General features: G+C 38.6%; 2 protein-coding genes across 5 annotated transcripts in view; one reads left to right on the top strand and one right to left on the bottom strand.

Annotated features, from left to right (window-relative positions):
• Positions 1–2,482, top strand: part of fam13a (family with sequence similarity 13 member A) — a 42,524-nt gene extending 40,042 nt beyond the window's left edge. The window contains exons 24-26 of the mRNA XM_026302907.1: positions 580–776; positions 895–996; positions 1,116–2,482. Of these exons, the coding sequence (XP_026158692.1) occupies positions 580–776; positions 895–996; positions 1,116–1,239 (423 nt within the window). The 3' untranslated portion in view covers positions 1,240–2,482. The remainder of the gene's footprint in view (positions 1–579; positions 777–894; positions 997–1,115) is intronic.
• Positions 2,483–3,617: 1,135 nt separating this feature from the next.
• Positions 3,618–26,824, bottom strand: herc3 (HECT and RLD domain containing E3 ubiquitin protein ligase 3). 4 transcript variants are annotated; one of them, XM_026302979.1, is made up of 25 exons: positions 26,695–26,824; positions 25,208–25,557; positions 24,107–24,266; positions 23,565–23,641; positions 22,656–22,877; positions 22,040–22,131; positions 21,769–21,899; positions 21,415–21,566; positions 21,243–21,298; positions 20,322–20,446; positions 20,051–20,110; positions 18,378–18,489; positions 16,980–17,178; positions 15,803–15,966; positions 15,506–15,619; positions 15,153–15,176; positions 14,944–15,042; positions 14,657–14,827; positions 14,418–14,561; positions 11,799–11,965; positions 10,646–10,712; positions 9,897–9,979; positions 7,782–7,965; positions 6,769–6,871; positions 3,618–6,025 (listed from the first exon to the last, which is right to left on the bottom strand). In XM_026302979.1, exons 2-25 carry the CDS (start codon positions 25,428–25,430, stop codon positions 5,817–5,819), a joined length of 3,138 nt encoding a protein of 1,045 aa, XP_026158764.1. In that variant the 5' UTR covers positions 25,431–25,557; positions 26,695–26,824; the 3' UTR covers positions 3,618–5,816. The 4 variants fall into 4 exon arrangements, 3 of the variants coding, with proteins under 3 accessions (XP_026158764.1, XP_026158765.1, XP_026158766.1); XM_026302980.1 differs by having other exon boundaries at positions 5,817–6,025; positions 16,989–17,178; XR_003295492.1 differs by lacking the exon at positions 3,618–6,025 and having other exon boundaries at positions 7,782–7,961.
• Positions 26,825–27,277: the final 453 nt, after the last annotated feature.

The following is a 27,277-nucleotide window of genomic DNA, read 5'->3' on the forward strand; positions in this document are numbered from 1 at the left end:
ACTTAATATCTAGTTTTATATGACTAACGCTGTAATCACTTCAAATGAACACATTTGGGCAGAAAAAACATTTGGTAACTACGGCGACCGGTTGAGTTGTTTTCTTGTTTACAATATGTTCGATCTTCTGACTGGATCTTGGCATGATCTCCCACAGCCTGCAGAAAGGATGGTCAGAGCTCCAGGAATAAGACCCAAGTTGTGGCAATGATCCTTTGGGTGTGTTAAAGCAAACTAATCAAATCGGTGTATTTTTCGATTTAATGTAGCCTGTTGTGAGACGAAATTTCATAGCTGGGTCAGTTTGTGTAAACCTCTCAGTGGGTTGTTTCTTCTGTTTCACCTCCCTCATTAACCTCATGAATAGACATGAATCACAAACGATGACCAGTGAGGTGCATTTTGCTGGTTTACCACCTGGTGATTTATAACCACTGATGTCTTAACACTGCATGATCCTTATGCACTACAGTGTTTGAGCCTGGATTCCAGCTGACAGCCTGGGTTTAAATGCCAACTCGCTCCACGATGAGACCTTTTCGCCCTCAACCGTGGTCTGACCTCTTTTCGCTCCCACAGGAGGAAGAGGACGGCTCAGAGGACGACGGAGACTCAAAGACTCAGTTCAACGTAACCGTCCGGCCCGAACTCAACATGTTCAGCTTCCTGGATCACATGGACGAGGAAGTGGACGGTTTCATTTCGCCAGTGGACGAACTGTCACCCTCTAAAAACACAACAGACATGAGACTGTCCAACCTGCACTCTGCCACCATGTAAGTAAAAGACCAAGAATGTTCTGACAGTGGTGAGAAGTGACTCTGTGCTGAATTTAAGTACAATTCTTAGGTATTGTGCCAGAGTATTTGAGTGTTTCTGCTCTCAATCGCACAGGCAGGAACTTATCGAGCAGCTCCAAGAGACCAGAGAGGAGAAGAAGAGAATCCGCAAAAACCTGAAAGAGTTCGAGGACCAGTTCTTCAGGCAAAATGGAAGGTAGAAGAAAAGATTTGTTCAGATTATATAACAGCATTATGACAAATGGGTTTTCCACTGCTGAGCCGTTCTCCATTCCTTAATGCTTGTTGTCTTCCACCCACGTCTTGTTTCCATAGAAATGTGCAGAAAGAGGACCGCTCTCCGTTGGCAGTGGAGTACAATGAATACAAGCATGTTAAAGCCAAACTGCGACTTCTGGAAGTCCTCATCAGCAAAAGAGACTCGACTAAGTTCATCTGAGAAAAAAAATAAAAGTCTCTGAAGACAGACTGATGCTTAGTCTCTAGAGAAACAAATCCATCTCCCCCTGCAGGAGAAAAGCTCTGATTTTTCTTCTCGTTGCCATCTGTGCTGCTCATGTTTCTGGCTCGGGGAACAGCTCACCTGTTAGGCTGATATTCCACTCTGTCGAGCACAGCGGGGTCTTCCTCCGCCCACCCCCCCCCCCACCCCACTGAGAACCACTGACCCACGACTGATTCAGAGTGACACAATGTTTCTTTCCAGCAAAACCTCACTTTCACAAGAGGACATTTCTGACGATGTAAACAAAATGCGCACAAATAACCTGAATCACATGTGTATTGCTATTAATTTATTGCTTTCCTATCAGAACACAGCATTATTTTTCTCACTCTTGACTGTAGAAGTCTTAAAAAGCCAAACCCTGTGAGTAAAACAGTAGATATGAAATCATTGCAGTTTTTACAGAAAGTATTTTGCAATCAAGGGTTTGTGTGTATTTTTGTAAGGGAGATGTTAATATTTGTACTTCAGTTAGCTTAACAGTATTCACTAAACATGTAGCTTTGTATTTTTCAGTTCTGACCATCATATAATATCTGAGATAATCTTAGGCTGAACCTAAATCGAGTCTTTGCTCACTAAAAGAAGTAATTTCTGATTTTAAAACGACCCAAAGACAGTACACACTGCTAACCAAAAAAAAGTCTTGGATTTTCAGCATATTTCATAACAGCTTTATATTTGTGATTAGTGGTACTTACTAAAGCGTCTGACTTTATATTTTATGCATTGACTTGCATTCTTCACTTCATGTCAAATAAGCTATTTCTCACCGTGAAATCACTGATATGTTTGTGTTCACATGGATAATCGTTGACAAGGCCATTTGGAAGATGACAGAAATGGCGGCTGTAAGCGTCCATGTTTCAAGCAGTCTGTGTTTGTTGTTCGTTTGTAAATATGGATCACAGTGTATGTTTACATTTCTGTGAGCGAGTACTTTTTTTTTTTTTTTTTTTTTTTTCTTTCTTTCTCCAAAATGGATGATTATCAGTGTGAATTTCGTTTTTACTGAATGTAAACACTGGCGAGGCTTAATGAATTTTGAGTGTGTACATTTTAGTACATAAATTGTATTTTGTATATAATATGAATGAAATCATATTTTTACTGAGTTTTGGGGAATGTGTGGTTTTCCTTGATGAGTTGGTGTGATAAATATTTTAGTTGAATAGTTTTCAAGCTGCAACTAATGATTATTTACATCACTGAATAATCTGCTGTTTCTAATCTGTTCAGTTTGTAACATCAGAAAACTAGAAAAGCAGGAACATCCAATACAGAAGATTTATATTTGCTTTAAAAACTAGTTAAACAAATAATAAGTTACGAAAATTCCAAACGTTTTATGTGTACGAACTAAATGATTAATCATTTCAACTTTATGTTGTTTAGACATGGACAAAATTGAGAATTAGTAAAAAGCCATGAGGGGAAATTGTTTGTTCAGGAAAAATCATGTAGCTAAAAATAATGTCATCCATAAAAAGATGAACCTAAAAACCAAACGGAGCAAGTCCAAACCTGCATATGCACACATAGTATCTTGGAAACACTTCTTTCTGGTGTTGTTGTTGGATAAATATCTTCTGCACATGTTGGGAAACTTGCCAACACATGAACCTGCTGAGCTCTGCAGGAAACTCATGAAGCACTGACATTGTTACACAACTGAGCTGCAATCTGCATAAATGTACAATGTCCAACCGTGTAGTTGTGCAATTCTGCAATGCCAAAGTGCCAACAGTGGCTGACTGTAAACTCCTGGAAACATTACAGCACATTGTTGAAGTTAAGTGAACTATAACTGAATAATGAACTGTGGAAAATATGCTTTTACACTGTATTTTAGTTAAAAAGTTGGCTGGAACTGTGTGTTTACACTCTTAGTCTTTGTGGCAACATTTTTTTAACCACTATTCGGGTCATTTGTCTGGAAATGACTGCCACAAAAAAATTAAATAAATGCTGCAACCATTCAGGTTCAACAGGTTTTCTCAGTGATGCACAGATATACATGCAGCTGCATAAATGCATCATTTGGAGTTAGTTTTGCATATCAGAGACTTTTTTACATCTCAATTTACATAGTGGCTTTAGTAGGACAAAAAAGCTCTCACTCATCTACAGTACACGTCCTGACTGTCAGGATTTGGTGTCTTCCTCATGAACACACAACATGAGAACAAGATTGGACCACCTTCCCTGCTATTCCCAGCTGCCAACAGCCTCTAAATCTAAGAAACATGACAGCAAATTGTTGAAGGTAAGTGACTTATGATTGAATAATGAACTGTGTGGGGGGAAAAAAGTGCTTTTACATTGTATTTTATTTAAAAAGTTGGCTGGAACAGAGAGCATTATGTAGACTTCAGACAAATATGCAAAATCACACTTTCCATAGCACATTTAAAGATGCAAAAAATCAAGGGCTGCACAAACCATTGCATAGGACAAAACTTCAGAAGGAGAATTACGGTCTAATTAAAGGAATATTGACATGTGTGTACATGCAGGATAGAGCTAAGCAATAAATGAACTGTCCTAAGAAACATCTCAGACGAGTTTTTAAGACCTTTATAAGTTTGACCCAGAGTTTTCACTACATTACTGGGCTGTTTCAGTTTGTTATTGCTAAATGAAAGTGTGACCTGTCAGGGCACATCAAGTAATTTTACTGGCTTAAGTAACTTTGACACCAAAGTCATTAATGAAATAGAAAATATATCTATATGGGAGACAATTTCACACACTTGCACAACCTAATCAAACATCATTTTTGGATTGAGATGTTTGGATGCAGGAATAAATACAGTAACAGGGCAGGTTTTGGAACCACTGATTAAAGATAGGGTTGTCCACTGACTCTAGCTTATATATATAGTATGTTTAACAGATCATCTGCCCACACTGTATAAATCTTCCAATTCAATTATCTGCAAATTGGAAACAACAAATTACAATTATTCATTTTATTTAATTAGTTCTAAATGACATTTTGGGGGGAATAAACCTATTAGCTTTTTAGTGGAGCTTCAGAAAGCAGTGAGGCTAGTCAGCTGAGCCTAGCAGAAAGCTGGAAAGCACTAATATGGCTCTGCCCAGACCCAATAAAACCTGCTCATCAGGACCTCGATGTGTGTGTGTGTGTGTGTGAGACTGTGCATGCCAGACTGTGCATGCTCTGTGTCTCCACTCAGACATTTTCCAGTGTTAGCACCCAGCTATCCAGCTGCTAGCATTACCCGCTCACACTAGCCTCAGACATGTAATTCTGACAGAGTGGGAATTTCTGGCACTTACAAAGAGTAATATTAAGAGTAATCAGGATTGCAGTATACTGCTTTTTCTTGCATTTAGTTTCACATGGCAAAGAACTGTTACAAATAGAAAAGCTGGTAGCCTGGGTTGTTCATGAGGTGTGCAGACAAGGATGGCAGCAGGGAAAACCACCTTGGAATAATACGTGAATACTCCCAACTCGGACATTCCCTGAATGCAGCGTTATATTGTGATATGGATTTAGGATATAGGTGTTCTCTCCACCAGAAAGCTAATAAATGTATTTCCCAAGATACCAAGATTTTTCAATGACAATTAGGTTCTTGCTTTCACTCAACAACATGCACACAGACAACATCAAATCAACTGTAAAAAAGTCAGCCTTTAACATGTCCATATAGTAGGTTTTGCTGTAAAAGGCAACACTGTTTATGCAGGTTCAAGATAAAATCAGCTGCTCTGTAATCCACAGCTATAAAGGAATGAGGGATTGCAAAAAAAAAAAAAAAAAAAAAAACATGACCATGTTTCATCCTGCATCCATCTGCCTACCAGATACTCTTAACTTGCAGAGAGGACATGCTGGTGTCCAGATTTCAAAGGATGAGCACTCCTCCCAACATCAGGGATAAGATTATACTTAAAGTGCTATTTACATACATATAAGTACATATTTATTTAATCAAAAAATAACCACTCTCTTTTAATAAATTAAAAATAACAAAAAGCAGATTTATTGTATTGTCTCAATAACGTAATTCTTTAAAGGTGAAAAATAGAATTTAGGAGGTTGAATATAAAATACACAGCTTTGCAAAAAAAGACAAAAGTAAAACCACACAAGCACATTAAGCCAGAGTTTCTCAATCCTCTCTGGCCTTTGCTTTTAGGTTCCACAATTTTTATGATCCACAGTTGGGAATTTCAATATGGCATATATCTGCAATTTTTGTAAGCCTGTAATACGTCTTCAACAAAGATCCAGCAATCAGCCTTTAAAATCTCCTCTAAATGTTCTTGAAAGGTTGAGAAACTTTGCCCAAACCAATAAAAACAAAATTTTTGCACTTACATAGATAGACCTTTCAGACTGAAGATGCTCAAGAATCTTGTAAGCGCCTATAAACAGAGAGTGGCCTTCTTGTGTCCCCCTTTGCACTTGTTTGACACTGACATGGGGTGTATTGCTTTTAAAGTGCACTCAAACTGCTGCAGATCTCGTCCCCTCCTCAGACCAGGCTGAAGCCCTCGTACTGCTCCACAGCCTGAGTGAGACGGCGGCGCAGGATTTCTTTGGTCTGGTAGCGGGGCATGTCCAGCAGGTTGTAGCAGGTGTGGGCCACAGGCAGGTAGTGCTCCTCGGCCGTGGTGGACTGGATGATGATACGCAGGCTTTCCATGCCATGGATGGGGATGCGGTCACTGCCGGTCAGGAACACTGCAGGAAGGAAACAGAAGACGAAGAAAGAATGCTTCAAATATTAAAAACAAATAATGCTGGTGTTTTTCTATGGATTTACACTCCAGCCTCTCAGTCATCTTTTGATATACAAAAATATCAATTGCTAGAATCAAGAACAGTAATTTCTATTCAAAATCCATAGATATAACCTGAACATGAGGTCTGCTTCAACTAATGCTCATGACACAATTAAGACCTGATGTAAAATGTCTAATTCTGCAAAATCCTAAGGCATGTACAAAAGTTATTAAGACTACAACCTAATTAGAGCAGATCTAAGGTAAATGATTTGGTTCACACCTTCCTTCACTGAAACTATTAACTGAAAATCGAGTGGGCTCGTTCATTCGAACTGCTTTGGTAAAGTTCCAAAGTCTTTCCTGGATAATCTTTCCTCTTCTACATCTGCAGCTGTCTTGGACTCCAGACCCCACAGATTTACTGCATTTCGCAATGCGAGGAATTCTTTTAAACGCTTTTCATCTAGAACCACAGTTGCAGTTTATTTAACAAAGCTCCTGAAAAAATGTTTTACTATTGTTCACATTCACGTTTTAGTGAAAGCAGTAAAGTTTGCAGATTTAAGGCAACACTGCCTTTACGTTATATTCTCATGCAAGAACAACCTAACATTATTAAAGCATTTATGAGATATGTGTGGCTGAGTGTGAGAACTGAACTGCCATGCAGATGGAGCGATGAGGCAGTTAAATACTTACATAAGAACTGCTTCTTCTTTTCCAGTGGGAACTCATGGAAAACCTCCCAGAACAATCTGACTGTTGGATGAGTGGCTGTGTATTCCCCTTTGTAAATAGCATTCTGCAAAAAAAGAGAGAGAGAGAAGGATAAAAAAATAGGAATCTTGAAAATGTGTAATTTTTGCCTTTATTACTGGGACATTTTCCTTCTCCGATGATGTTGCAATCTGCCCAACAGGGACTTCTGGACAGAATTATCACCAGTAAAATATGTGAAACCAAGGGTCAACAAATCCCAGTTTAATTCTGATACAAAGTTACAAAAGAAAACAGCAAATAATCCATACAAACTTTGTTTCATCAAAATCAAGTCACTATGTCCATCAATTTGTTGCAAAACTAATGTCACTGCTATCACCCTCAGTACAAAGTCACAGAGCTGATGGCATGGCTATAGAATTTGTAGTATTGTTCATTTCAGCGAGGCCCCACCCTGGTTCAGAAGGTTATATAAATTTCCTTTAAATAAAAACTCCTTTAGAGCAGCTACAGAAACTCCAACTGTGTTGAATACGAAAAGCTGACAGACAGTTAATGTGGAAAAAAAAAATCCTGCAGCTGCTGAATCAATCTTCCCAGTGAAAGCCAGCGTGCTACCATGAGTCATGTGTTACTGTTCACCGGTGTTGTAATGTAACGTATTCCCTTTTTTGACACTTAAACTCTGAGAACTGTGACTAATCCACCAAATGTTGAAGTAAAAGTCACACTGCCAGCTCTGTTCAATGAACCGCGATCATCCTCACATCCGCAACTATCAAATTACATGCACTTGCATCATTGGGAATCCAGGAGATAAACTTTATAGTTGTTCCTCTCCAATTATAGGATTTATATGTGCTTAAAAAGGAGAGACCACCTGCAGGTTTGTGATCTCTGCTCCAGAACAAACAGTTTGCAGAAAATCTGAACAGCTGGACACATGGTTACTACAAACAGTGCATGTAGGGCTCTTTAAACCACAAACTGACCTTCTCCATCTCCTCCCAGTTGTAGTTGTTGTTGCCAACCACCATGGCCATCAGCTCAGACGGCTGGAACAGCGACAGGATCTCCCCCCCACACACCTTCAGGAAGCCAGAGGAGAAGGCTGAGTACTGCTCACTGACCGAGTCTGAGAACACATAGCGCAGATAGGCCTCCACAAAATCCTTTCTGAAACACACACACACACACACAAAGGTTAGGTAAACATTCACATCATTAATTTGTCCTGCACAACAGCTGCATCCTCACCAATCAGCATATAAGGAAAGAATTTCTTCAGACTTCAAGCTGTGATGGTAAACACTCACTTCCTTCCTAATTGTGTATCTATGTGTACATATGCAATTGGGACAATTCTGTTTATCTGTCATGTTGTGGGGACACACAAGCCTCTTGCAGACAAAACAAGCAAGCCTCTGTAAACTAAGCAGAACTTAAGCAAGTACTGATAAGGTTACAGTCAGGATAGGTCTCGAAGAAATGAATGTAAGTCAGTGTATTGTCCTCTGAAGTGATGGAAACACGACTGTGTGTGTTCTCACAGCAGTTCATCCTCACTCGCTTTTATTTTGTGTTTACATCTCAGTGAGGTCTCACTGCAGAAGTAACTTCGGTAGATTAAAGCCATAATCTCTGTAGCCCTGCTTGCACCACCTGTGAGTCAATCATTACAAATACATGCTCCAAGTAAGCACAATAAGTTGTATAGTGTGGACTAAACATGTGCACTTTCATTATCGTTATGTAATTTGAGCAGCAGAAGACACAAACAATATTATGATCACAATTTTAATCAGGTCATGTCAGATCTCAATTCATCAGAGGGAATAAGTACTGAAAAGACACACAACCCACACGGGTATACAAGCTGTACATGCACCATTAGAAATGGACATATCTCTTAAAAAGGTCATAAGTTAAAAGTTTAAAATCATCCAATAAAATGAGCCTCTGTAATTCGTTACAATATGACACAAGTCAAGAGTTAACAGGGTTTCTACAGTATTCACCAAATAAAACTGAAGCGTTTTTCTTCTTCTTACTTACAGAACAATTTCTGCAAAGTAAATCTTTTAGTTGTAACTTCACCATCTTCACCAAAATTCCAAACAATTAAACCTGCACAGACTTTGGAAAAATTAAATCCAACAGAAATGATGACTTGGTGCTTTAGCTGCCGCCACAATATCATTTTGCAACAGAAAACATCACAAAGAAAGCCCAACGCACTAAAAACAATACTTCACAGTGAGTGGACAACTTGGCTGCAGGGAACAGAAAACTGAAAGCCATCTTTGATTCACACACGCTCTGCCTTTGCCTACCTTGTGAGGCTGAAAAGGATACAGAGATGTACACCACACCTTGTAAAACAATACTGTCCAATAATACAGATCACATTCAGACTTCACAAAGCCTTGCCAACACACACACACACGACCTGACACAGAAAAATGCAAAAAAAAAAAAAAAAATAATAATCTGACTGACAAACCTTTAGCCTAAACCAGCAGCTCACCATGTTATGATGTTTTAAACCACAGGACAGAGATGTCTATTTTTCGATGTGATTACAGTTTTATATCTGGTGCTGACAGGATTTTGCAGGAACAACTTGGGTCACTGGCGCGCTCGCCATCTGTTCAGCACCAGCAGCCAAACATGTTGACACTGCCCACCACAAAACTCTCGGAGGACTCCTCCGCACAAAAGTGCAATCAGTGCCACTGGTACAATGACAAACGTAAGAAACAGGGTGGGGATGGCAGAGAATGAAACACGGAGTGACGCTTCAAATTCCAAAATCTTTGTTTTTATATTTTTAACACAGGACATGACCTTCAGTTGGAACAATGGGGCACAAGTTGCTAGCTGTATGAGCACATGATATTCTCAGAGCTGGAAAAAAAAAAAGTGTCATCTGTTTATCTTTCAGAGAGAATAGAGCAGAAAGCATTACAAATATTCATAACACGAAATCATTTCAAATGGGATATCAGGCGAAGGAAGACTTAATATACTCCTGCAAAAATCCAATCTGCAGAAATGTCACCTTAAATTGTGAACTGTCCATATCTGACCCGCTGAGCAAACCTCACCTGTTGTTTTTGTCCACACTGATGCTCTCTCCTCCAGGGATCAGCTCCTTGACTTCTGTCATCCCGTAGTTCTCTCTTGTGATCTGTGAAGTCAACACAATAAATAGCTATGCAGGAGCTATGCAGGGTTTTACACTGCAAGTGTTAAGTGTAGATTTTCTAGATTGTAGATGTTATATTGTAACACTTAAGGAAATAACTGAGCTATGCAACATTAAATCATATTCAGGGCACAGAGTCTCTGTGCTGCAGTGTGTGTTTCCGCTGCAGTGCAGTTAGTCTTTTCAAACATGCACATTATTAAATCATTACCTGAAAGCAGTAAAAACAAAGGTTTGGCTCTAAAAATGCTTTCAGAAGCCTATTAGCAGCTTATTAGTTGTGACGTCCAAGCCTCTGTGTGACTGGTTTGGTTCCTGGTGCAGGAGCCAGTATGCAGACAGGGAGAGGGCATCAGGAACAACAGTGCTGCAAGTACTCATAAGTGCATGTGTACTAATCAGCACCTGAATATAGTCCACATCAAGTACTTTTTTTTTTACTCCTGTTTGAGTAACATTTCCTAAAACTACTAACCAAAATATTTGTGAATGACTTTTAAAGATTTATGGGGTAAAGGAGTCAGAAAATATTAAGAGAAAAATTGGACAAACTAAGATTTGCTGGATATATATAAAAAAAAACAAAAAAACACCAGCCCTATCCTTTACGATGACCTAAATCAGGGTAACATAAAAAGTGATACTAACAGCAAAGCTGAGAAGAAACGTTTCCTCCACATCACCTCCTTCATAGTCCAGAAGTTGCTGCAGACTCCTAAAGATGATTCAATGAAAAGAATTAATGTCACAAAAAACTAACAAATGATCTGGGGGAAACCACAAATACAAGGTGAAGGCCAGAAACGTTCTCATATGAGAGACACATCCTTCTCGCTAGCAAATCTGTTACGTCATAAATCTGAACCTATTTGATATTATAAATGAAAACCTGGGATCAGCCAGGGAGCAGCAGAACTGATGGGTAGATTGGTAACATATAATCTACTGTAATATTAGGAAATGACTCAGAGGAAGGGTTGTGCTATTTTTCCTGCAGAGAATGTGCTGGAAAAAAGGGCTGGCAAAGGAAATACTCAGAACGATGGAGTATTATTGTCTTATAGTTTGAACCAAACTACAGTGCTGAGGTCATTTTGCAGTGTTCCAAAATACAGAAAACACACTACGAATCAAATGCAATCTTAAACAAGCTAGGGCATTTTAGACATTAATTTAAACAATGTGTTATCTCTTTCTTGGCAGTGAGGTAGCCAGTGTGTTGACTTTAGTCTGTGAACTTGAACAGCTTGAAGACAGTCAAAATAAAACATGACATATGGGATGTTTTTCAAGATCCAACCCTTTAATAAAAGCAGCACTACAGGCTGTGCAGCCCCACCTGTAGCATTCAGAAGGCTTATTTCAAAATCAATAATCCAATGGAGACAATTAGGTACCAAGGAAATGCTGATTCTTCCAGCTGTAAATTCAATGAAGAGGTATTTCCAAGGGGCAGTTAAATTCACTGGTTCTTGTTTATGTACAAGTGAAAACTGTTGCAGCAGGAGTTTTTATGTGTGTGATTCAGCACAACAGAGTTTCAGGCAGTTGAGTTACAATTTTATACTATTTAGTTACACTTGTGGACTAACAGATTGCGAGAATTCCTATTTTGTGCTCTCTAATCTTAAATGAACAAAACTATTTCCATTGTAGGCTCCCACTTATAAATTGCTAGGTCTCCCATGTGATGTTAACACTATCAAGGTAAATTATTTACAGCAGGTGCAATGTCCAAAAATAAATAAATAATCAAGAGCTACCATTTGTGAGCGAAAAACTGATCTGATAGTACAGGTACCTGGCCTCAGTGGGTGAGAGCTCCTTCAAGTCCTCTAGTGTTGGCAACACATCAAGCAGCTTCTTGTACAGAGCCAAAGGGAAATGTAGATCCACCACGGTGGAGTTATAGATGGCCAAACCACAGATGATCCCAATCAGGTGAAACCAGTTCTGCTCCACAAAACACTGGACACACATACACAGGAAAATTATTTTACTGCTGCCTTCCTTCCCATTTCTCCTTTGTACCATCTACAGTGACTGGTGACTTGTTCCATCTGACAAACTTAAAAACTTTTAATGATGATGCAGCAGCCAGATATGTTCTAAACAACAGGACAATGTCTATTTTTCGATGTGATCAGTTTTACAGTTTTGTACTCAGTGTGTTTATATAGAAGGCCTCAAATGAGAATTTTTTTTAAATAACTAAAGGTGTCCCTCAGGGATCCATTCTAGGGGTTATTCTGTTTTATATTTTTTATAAATGATCTGGGTACAGACTTTCAAAAATATATTTACATGCTGATGATACAGTGCTCTACACCCATGCTTCCTCAATAGCAGGTGCAGTGCAAGAACTTCAGGCTGCATTTAATTCATTACAAACTCTGTTGCTGAGGTTATAAATACTCAGAAAACTAAGTTTATGGTCTTCTCAAAGTCTCACTCACAATTACCTGGTGGTTTTAGCATTTTTACATCTGAAGGGAAATCTACAGAAAACTTTGCTCATACAAGTACTAGGTTATATGGATAGATGATAAGCTTTTATTTGGTGTACATATTACTACATTAGTCATAAGCATAAGCTTAAAGTGAGGATTGTTTTTTATTTCCAAAACAAATCTTGCTTTACTTTCAGTGCTAAGAAAAAATTTGTGGAAGTTACTTCTCTGTCTGTAATTGATTATGACCCTCACTCACCACTGCATTCTTTATGATTTTGTTGGTTGGACATCACTGATCATTCGCAGAAAACTGCACCTGTATATTTTCATCTATGAAGCAATACTAGGCAAATTTCCAGTGTATCTCTGTAACCTTCTCTGTGTCAGCTCTGGTATTTACCAGCTACGCTCCTCCAAGGGGCTACCTTTTAAAGTACCCTGGGTTTTCTTTGATTCTGGGAAAACTGCATTCTCCTACTCTGCACCATTGGCATAAATAAATAAATTCTTACCATTTTAAATTCAGCAATAAACAGAGAGCATAAACAGCCATGCTTATGTTACGTTGAGGTTATACTTAGAGACAGTGGTACTTTGAGGTAAATGCCAACATGCTCGCACTGACAAATCTGGATCACCAAGGTCATCATGATACATTCTCTGTGAACCATGTACCAAACAATATAGCAAATCATCCAGCATTTTTTGAGATATTTTGTATGTGATACACAGCTTAGAAAAAATGTTAAATCCAAAGATATAACTTAAAAATCAAGTTGTTTTTGTTAGAGATGTTTCAGCATTAGCACACATACATACACAATTAAAATTTCTAGGTCTATGTTTTTCTGACATGTTGAGTGCTAGGAAAACTTTCTCTATACGGTCTGAATAAATATAATGTATGTTCTTACATAAGAAGTTATAAAAAAGCAGTTTGACCTTGTTTAGAGAGACAAAAAAGATATGTAACTAGGCCATGAACATTGTGGTTCATTTCTGGGCCATTATCATTTCACGTCTTGTGATTCTCAAACACCCGCAAACACCCGGGATGTATACCCTTGGAGATAGTAAGTGTTTTGTAAACTTGAATGTCCCCTGTGACACATGGTGTCACTGTGCTTGACACCACAAACAGCCATTCTTCCTGGAAAATGCACCTACAGGTCAAATAACAAGCAAACCTCATGTTCAGGCCATCCATTATAAATTCACTGCTGCGACATGTCCAAAAAAAAAAAAAAAAAAGAACAAAAGCAAAAGGTAAAAAAGATACCAACAGGAAATGGGTAAAAAAGGTCAAAACCAAAACTTCCTAGGTGTATTATTTCTAATTCTTCCACTGTCACTGCCTCTCATCCACAACAAGAATAAGAGCAGTTCATCAGACAAATATCTGAAGAATTTAACATAGACAATGTAACAAGAACAATTATCAATTTTATGAACAAGGATATACTCATGTTTCAACACATGCTGTTGTGATTCTTGGATACATGTGTTAGAATCATGTGTCTGTTTGGCTCTAGGTTATTTAACCATAATAAAGCAAGCACTATTTCTCCTCTGTAAACAGTTTTAGATACAGCTGCATTCAGTTACAAGAAATACCCATCTGTCCATCACCTATGCTGCTTACACTGATGAGGGTTGTGGGGAGGGGTGCTGGAGTCAATCCTGGCCGGCAGGACCAAGAGACAGGATGCACCCTGAACACATCACCAGTCTAACACAGAGCTGAGACACAGAGAAAACCACTCACATTCACATTCACACGGGCGGTTTTAGCTTCTGAGACCAGATATTCTGGTGGTATGGCTGTAAGCATAATAGCAATACCACAGTGTAAAATACTAGAAACTGAATCTGCAAATACCTAAAGTAACTATAGCTTGATTTTCCCTCTGCTGTGTAGAGAAGTAGTAGTTCTTTGACATCACTGACAGTTTTGTAAAGTAACTTACTTTGTCTGAGAACCAGAGCAGGTTGGACTCTTTGTAATGAGTGAACATCCCATAGACAGGATCCATCAGCTCCTTTAACAGCAGCAGGAAGAACTCTTTAGTCACTCCACCTGCATCTACAGCCTCCTCTCCATCAAAGATCACCTGGAGGGAGGGAGAAGATCACAAAAAAGTATTGCGTGAGAAAAAGGACTTCCTTCAATCTAAATTAAAAACTACTGTGATCTTCAACAGCTTACCTTCAGCGGTTTCTTGAGGTCCACATCTGAGTACATGGTGAGCTCACGTAAAGTGTCACTCACTAAATGATTCCTGCGGACATGGAGCACTAGGTAAGGATTCCTCGCAAGGTGAGGTTCCAGTGTGAGCAGCATAAAGACATTGTGCAGGTTTGCTCCGCTTACTGCCATCTTCGATGGTCACAGAGGTGGAAAGAAAGAAGAAAGAAATCAAAAAAATGTCAAACCCAAATTATTATTGCTTTAAACCACAATCAAAGCTTGTGTATTACTAGCAGGTAATGTACCTGCATTTGCAGTTCAGCATCTGTTTGCAGCATGGTTGTCTTGGCTTGGGCGTTCAGTATGAACGGGTAGGCACATAGGTTCACTGAAGGAAAGTCACTCTGCAGGGAAAATAAGAAATGGGCAAAAATATACTTAATGCATCAATAACATTAAAAAGAGTCAAATAAATATTTAAACTTTGAAGATGCAGCTACAATATTTCAAGTACCTGTGAAGGGGATGATCCTGTTTTCTAGAAAACAAAATGAGAGAGAAAGTTAAGTCCTATGACCCAGTTTACTTAGGACAAAAGCAGCACTGTAATAAGATAAAACTTCCTCCAGGTTACAGGGGCTTGTCTGTGAGCTTCGACACTTATTGAATATCAGGAACTCACAACAACGCACACCCACATGCGGTTATGAACAAAATTCCACACTCTCTCTGTAAACGCAGAGAATGACATGAGTTAAAAAGTGGAGCAGCTGAATTGTAAATAAACTGCTGCATGTCTGTGTGGTTAGATGAGCAGATGTCAAGTAACAAGGAAGTGTAACATTGTCTGAGAATTTCAGTACTCACACTTCCAGTTTTACTCAGAAACCATTTGAGGTAGTCTTCTTGAATGTCCACCAGGTTGGTGATGTCAGGGATATAAAAGCGGTTGTACTCCACATGGTTGGCTTTTAAGTTTACCTGGAATCAAACAGCTGCATCAAACTCCTGGAAGTGTCACAGGGCACAGCAGACTAGAGATTATCTCAGCAGCTACCAAGAACTATTTCATCAGGACAAGCACATTTCCTCTATAGACTGTACTGAGGATCAAAGAAGAGTTGACACTTGTTTACAGGAGCAGCAGGTGGTCTTTGTGGATACCTTGTGGAGTTTCTCCAGCAGCCTCAGCGTGGCAAGGAAATAGTTCTCATAGAACACGGGTACAAGGATGGTCTTGCCTCCAGTTAGCATAAACACAACGATGCTCTTGTACATTTCGACCATTCTGGTGAACACACTGCCATCCACTATACACCACCAGTTGTCTGCAGGGAAGGAAAAAAAAAACAAACTATAAATTAAATTACCACCCAAACACCTCTCTCAAAAAAATAAATCATGATAATGCTTTAATATAATTAATTGTGTGATAAGTTGCTCAGTGCTTGGCAAAGTTTCTTCACTAGTCTGTCAATATTAGTGCAATATTTCATCTACAGTCATGGCCTAAAGGATAGAGAGTCAGACTTGTAACCTGGAAGTTGCGGGTTTGAGTCTCAGGACCGGCAGGAATTGTCGGTGGGGGGAGTGAATAGCCAGTGCTCTCTCTCCACCTTCAATACCGCGACTGAGGTGAGACCCTTGAGCAAGGCACCGAACCCCCAACTGCTCCCCAGGCGCTGCAGCAATGGCTGCCCACTTGCCCACTGCTCCAGGTGTGTGTTCACGGTGTGTGTGTTCACTGCTGTGTGTGTGCACTTTGGGTGGGTTAAATAATAAATAATAATAAATTAAACAGAGGGGAATTTTGAGTATTTTCTTCTATTTCTTCTACTTTCTACAGTATAAGCTATAATATGACATCTGCACATAGGTAATGAGTGTGTATAAGCAGAGTATACTGTTCATATTTTGTTTTGATGTCTGGTTTAGGAAGTGGTCCCTGATAGACTGGCTAAGTGCTAAAGGAAAATTTCACTTGAGATCTGAATACTGATACTGTTAGAGGTCAACTGATGAACTAGCAAGCTGCTGATATTCTTGACCAATAGTAGCTTGTCACAAATATATCAGAATCACTGCATATGATGGTGAATAAGCAACAGCAAACTGTACAGCAGAACTATTTTCTTGTTTGGTGGTGATTTTAAATATTCCTTAGAAAAACAAGCTAAGTGTAGTTGACATAAATATCGATGAGGATGCTGTTGTCAATGTCAATGTTAATGTTAATGTGATGTCAAATGTGACATGTTGCATGACTTGACATGCTGTGTTAGCTATGAAGGTGAGTTCAAATGACTTGGTTGAGAAAAAAAAAACAAACGTGTTCATGTACATATGATACCCAATACTTTGCTGGGGTTTGCGTCTAGCCGGAGAATGGCCATTGCCAGGGGGATTGTGAGGCGGATGTAGTTCTTGGAGTCGTGCAGGGCCGGATACTCAGACAAGATGAGGTAGATCCTCATGGCCTCGACATCAGGAGGGGAGCGTGGCAGCTGAGGGATCAATAGACTCTCAAAACTCTTGGTGGCCTAAACAGAAGATGGTATATTTCTACTTTTAATTATACATCTCAAAGAAATAATGCTTGTTTTTTATATGAATAAAAAATGCTTTGTCTGTCATATGTTTGAAAGGCACAACCATTAATTTTAATAACAGAACCAGTAAAATCTCAGAGGTATTTTGCAATAGAGGAACAACTGGCATCCCTGAGGCAGTCAAACAGATTAGTGACTACATTTTGGGAGAGGCTTTTTTAGTGGTTTGGAATGTAGCCTCAGTCTACAAACAAAAAATAAATCATGTTTGGCCAAGGTACACAAACCCCAAACCTAACATTACTGAGCTAATGTTAGAGTTTATAACTCAGTCCTGCATTCTGTGCCATGGATTTGTGGCAGAACTTGATGTACATTCAAAACAAACACAAAATTTGCATCTGAGATGAATGACTTATTTATGCTTTTTAACCATGAGCTACTGTAGATGGCCAGCGCCGTGGAAATTCCGGTATTCCTCGTTTACCTTTGCCTCACTAACAGAACAAAAACCCAAACGAGAAGCTTATTAGAGTTTCCTCTCTACATAAAAACTGAGTCAAGAAAAGGTTTTCTGTCGATATTTCCACAAGTTGACTTGGATCAAATGAGAAAAAAAAACAAATTTTTATTACACCCCTAGATACTAATGGATTCCAAAACAATGATAAAATTGGAAGTTGATAGTTTTGATATAAAATTTAAAAAAAAACTGTGGTACATTTCTCCATAGCATCATCTAGTACATATTTTTTTCTACCCAAGAATTAACAAAAAAAAACATTGTTCATGAGAGTAAACCACTGACAGTGAATCAAAGTTGGCAGCTACTAAAATGCACTGTGGAGTGGACGGAAACTGCAGCGTTAGGTGGTCATTTTCTGTTGTCTGTGTGTTGTTCACTATGCATATTATACACACTCATTTGGCCTATTGAATGAGTGGCATGAGAACATAAGCAGGAAAGTGTATTCATGGAAAAAAGTAGTGGATATAAAAGCTACATGAAGATCCTCCCCTTTATCTTTCTGTTTTCACTTCAGGTCTAATGAAGAAAGTGAGATCACAGAAAAAGCCATTTTCAACTAGTCGTACAGTGTCCTTAGAATACAGCAAAATAGGTTTGGAAGATTAAAAGAGGCAATAAATAAGTTCTAAACTTGTTAAGAAATTTAGAAATACACTATTACCTGCTCCAGAAGTCCAGAGAAGGCTGGTTTGCTGAGCGTCTCAAATAAAAGTCGGACAGAGTTGAGATCGATGCCTGGGATCTTTGGGTTGGTTTTGAAGTGAGTATCATCACTGCAAAAGGAAACATATGATTATCAGGATTACCTGTCATCTCTCAGTGGTCACTGACTTGATTAAAATAAAGCTTAGGTTGAGGGACTTGGTGATAAAATCTTGATGTAAAGGTCCATGTTGCTTTGGAGTAAAACCAGTCTATTTAGGTCACAATAGTAGATGTGTTCATTCTTAACACAGCATGAGAGTGACGAGGTGTACACACAGTATGAAAGTATTTATGTCAATCCTACACCATCAGCTCCACAGAACCATCAACACAAGGGACTGAACTATTTACACTAAGTCTTCACATTCTTATAGCATACCTTTTATTTAGTCTAAACACAAATACGTCAGATCTAATCTGTATGGCTCTTGTTGTTTTCCAACTATGCCTACCCTTACAGCTTCTGATTGGCTTAACACACCTGAGGTAATCAGCAGTTTTTTTAGATGGCAGTTCAGGCATTATATTCTTTATTCAGCTATTTCAAGGCTGTGTACTCTCGCTCTCCTGTGAATCCATGTACCTTACAAACATCAAGTCTGACTTTCCCGATTATTCCTTTTTAAATAGCTTCAGTAATATCAGTCCTATTCACTATTCTTAATGACTGTCTCTCACATGTTTAAAGAGAAAGCTGGCCAACACTGTGAGTAACTCCTAACTCCTGGTGAGACTCACTTGTTTCCACAGAAACTATTAAGTATTTTATGTTGTCTCCAGAGGTCTGCTTTCCACTCTACGCCCTCTACGCCTCATTTCCACGACACGATAAGATCTGCTGATGGGTCAGTCCTAAAATCCATCACACCTACACACAGGCTGATGGTTACAGAAAATCCAGAGTTCCAGAGATCACTGTGACTGAATAGATAGCACCTTTCCCGGCCCGATGATCAGCATGTTTTTTGGACAAGATGACATAACTATGAGTGAGGGAGTATGTGACAAGTAGTGAACTGGACACTGATGTCCCTGATGAATCAGTTCCCAGGAGTGTTGTTTACAAAGGAGTCTGCGCATTAAACCATGTGGCTTTATGAAGTTATGTAACAGGTATTTAAAGTCGGTTGGCAGATATTAGGTACACCTACAGTATCTCAAACTAATGCAGTCTAATATAACTGCAATGTTCTCCCATCATGTGATTTTTTTTTTTTTTACTGTTTTAGAGAGGTGCTGATTCAAGTTTTATTTTGTTTTGTTTTGTAACATAGTTTCTGTTGCTGCTGAATTCTAATATTTTATACTGACAGGTGTTTATATAATTTTGTCTACGCATCAATTCTAATTATGCTAGGCTAAATAATAGAAAAACCTTATATATAAAATTGTAATCTGAAAAGTAACTCCTAACTATAGCTGTCAGATACTTGTCATGGAGTAAAAATACAGCTTCTCCTTCTATAATGTAGTGGAGTAGAAGTATAAACGTATAAATCTTAAATACCTTTCCCCCACTAAAAACCTTTGCACATCACAGCACTGCTGCATGTTTACCTGCTGTTATGAGAGGCTGTGCAAATCTCTCTTAGTGATCTTAGTGTCACGTTACAGATGAATCCTGCATACCTTTGGTCCAAGAAGCTGCCGTTCCAACAAGCCGTAGAGGAGAGTTGAATTATGATGTCGCTAAGCACAAAAACAAACAAACAAAAAAAAAAAAAAGAGCATTACAATGGAAAATGTTTCCTGACCAACACAGGTAAAAACCATAAAAATATAACTGACTTATACATGTGAAAATATAGCCATTATCTCTAGAATCTAAAGTCAAAGAGAATGATTATTTATATACACAATTTAACACATTTTAAAAAAGCAACTTCTGCTTATGATTTACTTTGTGACAGCCGAATCTGTGCTGTACATCAGTTTCAACCTCCATGAATTTAACCTTTCATGATTAATTGGAGAGAGGCTTTTACTGATATTAATCACTCTGAAGTCTTCTGGAGGGTCTGAACTCTGCAGAGAGGAAGAAACACAAAGACATAACATAACAGCATTGTCTCAGACACTTGAAAGATTGTTTGCACTGGCATTTCCACAGCGTATGACACAGTTCAGCACAGGAACATCTGGGCTTCAGTCTGGGTAGGGTCCCTTTCCTCCATTTAGATAACATAAATAGATTGCGTCTAAAGTCTAAATATTTTGCTATAGCGCATCAGTGTGTATTATGCCTTTATCACTGCATATTCCTGGCAATTTGCTAGTTATTTTGTACTGTACCAGACAACTACTCCTTATGAAGTATAATTCTAATACAAGAACTGGTATAAGTTTAGACATGTATGCCCCCCTGTGGTGAAACTCTGAACCTAATGAAAACTTAACTGAACTTAACTATTTACAGCAACTACTGCAGGTATTTCACAGTCTATGTAAATGCTGTATGCTGCTGTATGATATAGTCTTATGTAGGTTTTGTTGTTGCTTTAATCACCTTTATGGGCTGAAATGATCATTAATTCTATAGAGGATCTTAACAAGACCAGTTGTATAAGTATATTTGTGCATGTATACATACGTCTTGTTAGATAACACAGAACTACAAAGTAAAATAAACAGGTCAAAATTACAGACTTTTAATTATGGCAACTATATTTTCGATTCTGTGACTGATGAAGCCCAAAAACTGAAGGAAATGATTAAAAGCTGTGGAGAAACAAAAACACTGGAGATTAATCATCTAAATATAATAAATTAGGCAACAAGATGAAGAGCAGGGGGTTATTCCACGCTTTATAAAATCACATACCTGTTCATTAGAGTACAGTAAGAAACTGTGGTCACCTCCACATATGATTTTGGTCACTGTATATTGTTTTGAATAACAAAAAAAAAAAGAAAAAAAAAAAAGACAACAATAGTTAGCGTTTAAAAGCAGTCAAACCTATCCATGTTAGTTGTGCAACAAGGCTTCTGTTTACCTGTTCTTCGGAAATTTCCAGACAGCAAACTTGTTTTGACGGGAAATGGGCTTCTGGCATCTCCAGGCATTCCTGTGCCCAGCTGGCCATGGCTGTTACACCCAAATGCATAAACTATACCAGAGGAAGGCAGAAACGCCAACGTGTGGTGCCTGACGAAAGGACACAGCAAGATTAGAAGGCAGATTAATATAAGGGTATGTACTAAGCCTACTATACCTTTACACTCTTATTAAGAACACATTTAATCTGACACCATTTAAAAAACTATAACTTTGTGATGTTATAATGTTCAGCTTTTATTAACATAAGACAGTAAACAAAAATTAGGTGCAGGTTTACAACACACAGTACCTGCCACAAGTAATCTGGGACACCTCAGTGCCCATGAGCTCCATCACTCGTCTGGGTAACAGTTCGTTATTGGTGGAGCCATGTCCCAGCTGACCCCACGAGCCTTCACCAAATGTGAACAAGCCACCATCCTACCAAAGAGATATAAAGTTTTCATCTTTTAGTGGTTTGAGATAGAAGTTTTTAACATAGCACTGTATAGGTAGCATACTTAAAATATGTGGATCTCTTAACTATAAAACACCAGTGAGGCTTAAGATTGTATTCATACCTTTGTTAGTGCCGCTGTATGCTCATCTCCACAGCTGATGTAAACAACTTTTTGAGATCTCAAAAATTTTATGTGGCACGGAACAGCACGATCTAGAGAAGGAAACATAAACAACCAGGCAATGTCACACTTATCTATTCTATTCTGTTAGACACTTTTACCCAAATGAGTAGTAATACTTTGGGCAACGTGTGAACATCTAAATCTAGTATCATCATTTGGTTTTCAATTTAGGTTAGTTAGATTATGTCTTTAATAGTTATTTTTTTAATCATATCTGGCACGTAAATGAAAAATAAAGTCAAAGAGAATTTGGATGAAATCTTTCTACAGTCACCTTTCACCCAGCATGGATACCTACATACATAACTACTGGTAACTACTTTCAAAACAAAACAAAACAAAAAAAAACATCAGAAGGTTCTGTGTTGAGTTTCCATATTCTTCTAGCTTCAGCCCACCCGATCACCCTGGATGTACCAGTATAAGCAGCAGATGGTGGATGGATGGATGGATGGATGGATAGATGGATGGATAGATGGGTGGATGGATAATACATCATTCATCACTTTAAAATGGCAGTGTGCAAATTCTCTCTAACCAACACATTGATTACCTTGTTTATCATTGAGACCCAGTTGTCCAGCTCTGTTCTTGCCCCAGCCAAATACAGCTCCGGACAGAGAGAGAGCAAAGCTGTGGTCACCCCCAGCAGTTATCTGTGCCAAAGGAATTCCTGCCAGAGACTTCAGGGGATGAGGGAACAGCTTACTGGGTTCTCCTTTACCCAGACCAAGCTGACCGTTGGTGTTCTGTCCCCACGTAAACAGCTCGCCATCTGAGAGGGTCATAACAGAAATGTTAACTCTTAACCAGCACTGATAACCACCAATAACTACAGGCAAGTATACCATATTTGTTTGATTACATGGTGCTATATCTGCAGCTGTGAAATCCTATGTACCCCACCTCTGTTATGGGCAGATTCAGAAGTGTGGCCTAAATTTCTCCCCTAACCTTGACCGCACTAGACCTTTACTTAACAACCATAACAACAAAGGTTTTCAAGATGATATTTTAACTTTAATCACCTCAAAGGATGTATCATAAAATAACCAATTCATTTTCTGCCAAAACCAAACTTCAATAGTTGTTAAGCCATTGATGGGCCACTGTGTCTAACTTGACAAGTCCTCACCTCTCTCTTCCCTTATTGCTTTCCTATATCTCCACTGCTATGATGCCTAAAAAAATAACATTTAAAAAAATAAATGAATTGGTTGTCAGGTCAGTCTCAGTACCCTTGCCACTGATCACTGTCATTGTGTGTTGGTTATTTAAAAAAATCATTTGATTATGAAGAAATTACATATTGTAAAGTATTCACTCAGAAATACCTACGATCTGTGAACTGCAACCCATATCAACTCGACAGGGATACAGTTTGGACATAAAGGAGATGGATACAATATTCAAGATGCTGAACAGTGTCAGTGTGTTCTGAAGAGATAGGTGATTTTCACACCTCTAGATAGTGCGATGCAGTGCTGATTCCCACACATTACTTGGGAGATTTGATGGTCACACAGCCTTTTGACCAGCCTTGGGAAAAGAAGAAAAAGTATTTGTTCATTCAGGCCCAAAATGTACATTAGAAATATTTCTCATTAGTTAAGTTATTCATGTACAACAACACGACAAACTTAAATTATATCTGAGATTTTTTTTTCACACTTAAAAACATGTGACCTGGTTGCTCACTGTGCTCAAATCACAGTAGAACCTATGTTTCCTCTTAGAAACTACTTCACAGTCCTAAAGGTCTCACTATCCTACTGCAAGTAAATCACTGCATCTTAACAGCTGGATTCATTTTATTTATTTAATTTAATGGGAATAAAATATTTCGTGTTAATTTGGATGCACAGAACCCAACAAATTTAACCCTGGCCTCTGTTTGGATAGATTGAGTACACCTGCTGGTCTGAAAATTCCATTTCATGTATTGTTTTCCTGCTGTCCAACTTAAAAACTTCAGCTGTCCAGATGTGCACAACACACAGTCACCTTGGGATTCGAACAGCTGTCTCTGTGGTGCCGAGGCCAAGCTGACCCCCTTCACCAGCTCCCCAGGCAAACACTTGACCCTGTTCATTTACCGCCATAGAATGGGCCCAACCGCTCGACACCATTGTTATTTTCTGAGTATCCAGAGCTCCGACTAGCTCTGTGGAGAGGAGGGAGAGACTTAGGATATTTAGCATGTTCTAGACAGGAAACAGGTCTGCGCTCTATATAAAGCAAAAACAAAATAACAGCTGAGATTAGCATATTAGGAACTTATAATTGTATATATATAAAAAAACCTCTGTTTTCAACTGCACTGTAAATGTGGGCTTCTCTTTGTGTAATAATCAACTGCAACTCATAGTTCAAAAGAAATACATTAGGAAGCATATATAAAGCTGATCAAACCAGTATAAGGTAAAGCGAGTATGAATGTTTACAAAATGTGTGGGATATTATCCACATACCTTCTCTCCGTCACACTTGTAACAATGTTTTCTTAGGTATTTGTTTGTACAAGGTCTGGTATTCTAGTGTGCATTTATTCACTGCTTCCCACAAGCTTATACAAAGTAACACACAACACAAACTTCTACTCATAGGAAACCAACAAATCCATCACTGTCCACACACTTCACAAGCTAAAAGTGTTTCACATCTTCTAGAAATGGCTATATGGTTAGTCAGCCAATCTGTTCCTGTGCAAAAGTGTGTACATACTAATGTATATATAAACATTCCAAGTCCATAATATTGAAATGTTCTCCCAGATAATATTTACTTTGTTACACAACACTATTAAATGAAATACAGTAAAAAAATACAGAACAATACATAAAGATTTATATTTCCATGTTTTCTTAATATCTAGATATTTTAGATGTTCAGTCATCCAGGTTGTGTGATATCTAGCATCTGCAAAGCTTGCTAAGACCTGCAAAAGGCATTTCACTGTGCACTTTATAAATCCATTAGGTACAGAACCTTATTTTAAATTGAGTGTGGTAACTTTTCACACACATCAACTGAATGCATTGCTGCAAGATGGTGAACGTACAACCTTTAATGACTAATCAAACATTACACATGCTGAAAGCTTACCCGGGGAAGTCCCTGGTTTGTTGTGGCCAAGCTGTCCAAAGCTGTTTGTGCCGCATGTGTACACACTACCATCATGCAACAGGAAAACTGAGTGTTGCCCTCCACAGGTAACCTCTTTCAGTCCCCTGCCATTGAACACAAGACAGCTCCTTGGTTCAAACACATGGTTCTTCTCCACACCAATACCCAACTGTCCATCTTTTGCACTCCCCCAACACAGCATGATAGTGAGGAGAATGGGGATGAGCACCAATCTGAAGAGGCAGGGAGTGTGTGGCCAGATGGAGAAAGACAATAATGCTCAGGCTTGACAGCAGCCTCGCTTTTTTCTCCTTGTGTAAATTCCAACCCTGGAAATAACAAAAAAAAGGTATTATATCATCTTTTTATAATTAAATATGTGAACTAATCGCTGTGCTTCATGTATAAACACCAATGATGTGTCTTAAGAATGTAGTAAGGGTGGGTTTAGAGGTGGGTGCAGCTGTGTGAGAATGATGTAAGTGCTATGACAGATGAACAGGCAGTGCATTTAAATAAACCCTGTCAGTGTAATCCCATTTTAAGCAGCTCCAAGGAGTCAATCCACTTGTAACACTTGCACGTTACTGAGTTAAGCAAATGTAATAAATAAATTAGAGTAGCAGTAAATAAATAAAACATGACAGGCATGAGGAGACAGAAAAAAGAACATTAATGATGCTTAATCATCTCGAAGTTAAGACCATTAATTTGTACCGTGAACAAAATCATTATTCTTGTGTCTATTACCTCCATGTGTATTGCCAGCTCAGTCAGTACACCTAGCAAAATGAATGCAGTCATACATAAAAGCCTTGCAACAGATCCTACCATCATGAAGTCTACGAATTGTTTTTTTTTAAATCACTGGATCTAACTTTAAATGTTAAAATATGAATTATTGTTTAATATAAACAATTGAATATCTCTGAGTTTTGAACTGTTGGTCAGACCAAACAACTATTCTGAAAATCTGAACTTGAGCTCTGAAAAATTGTGAGATCAAATATTACTATTTGCTAACATTTCACAGAAATTAATGCTTAAATTAATTACAGCAAATGCTTTAGGCTATAAACGGTTCTAGCAGGTAGCGGTTTTAAGGTCTGTAAGAACATGTAACGTTAGTTGACGTTTTGTTCGCTTGCTGTGTCGAAAGTGGAGAGGAGTGGCCTTGCTCTGCGATGTGTAGTTGAACATGCTGAACAGAGACTGCAACCCCAGGGAAACATCTCCACTTACATTAGCTTGGTTATTCATTAAGTAACCAAAACAGACAGCTGAATGACCCTCACATGCCATTATAGTTAATAGTTAACTAGCTAACTAACCTTAGCAAGCTAAAGCAACGCTGACTGACAGGCTTATGCAAAAAAAAGAAACAAGAATCCACTTATTACCGATGACTATATTATAACAGTGTTTGGATATTTGTGATTTGTTAACCGCCTAAATATAGTGTTTACCTGCACAGACACATCCTGAAATCGGGCGTAAGGCTTCGGTTCAGCTTAGAAACAAACGAGGAAGTGTCCCAGCTGCCTACGTCCCTGAACGTTACAGGCAGGAGGGCTGTGATTGGCTCGTTGCTGTCCGCTGATCGAAACGGAAACTGCCGAAAAGCCCCTGACAACCTGGACTCTACCACTCCATAACTGTAGTTTACATAATTTGATTAATCAGAAAATCGTTTTATAAAAACTAATATTATTTTTGTATTTTTTACAAAAAATATTTCTACACTAAGATGTTTTTTCACTAAAAGACACACTAAAAGATCTCATTACTTCATATAAAACTGGCTATTTTTTTATTATTTCTTATTGAAATAATTATTAACATTTATCAAAGATATAAGGTAAAGCAACAAGGAGAGACAACAAAAGGTAACACGATACTAGAGCAACATAAATTGCTTCTCTGATTGGTGCGGGAGGCCACACTTCCAATTCATGATTGGCGTATGCATCTGTCTAGTTGTCCCGTCGACCAATCACCTGCAGCGTACACGTCAAAGCAGGCGTAAACGTTTCTAGTATTCTGATTGGC

Source organism: Mastacembelus armatus, chromosome 1 (genome assembly GCF_900324485.2).
Source record: "Mastacembelus armatus chromosome 1, fMasArm1.2, whole genome shotgun sequence".
In the NCBI taxonomy this organism is placed as follows: domain Eukaryota; kingdom Metazoa; phylum Chordata; class Actinopteri; order Synbranchiformes; family Mastacembelidae; genus Mastacembelus; species Mastacembelus armatus.

Bases quoted from the DNA above. Each gene is read 5' to 3' on its own strand.
- herc3 (XM_026302979.1), bottom strand. From the start codon at position 25,430: ATGCTGTGTTGGGGGAGTGCAAAAGATGGACAGTTGGGTATTGGTGTG. The intron at 18,490-20,050 runs GTATGCAGGATT...TTCCTTTTGCAG, and splicing joins GGCAGCTTCTTGGACCAAAG to TGATGATACTCACTTCAAAA. The intron at 6,872-7,781 runs GTCAGTTTGTGG...CTTTTTTTGCAG, and splicing joins ACTGGGAGGAGATGGAGAAG to AATGCTATTTACAAAGGGGA.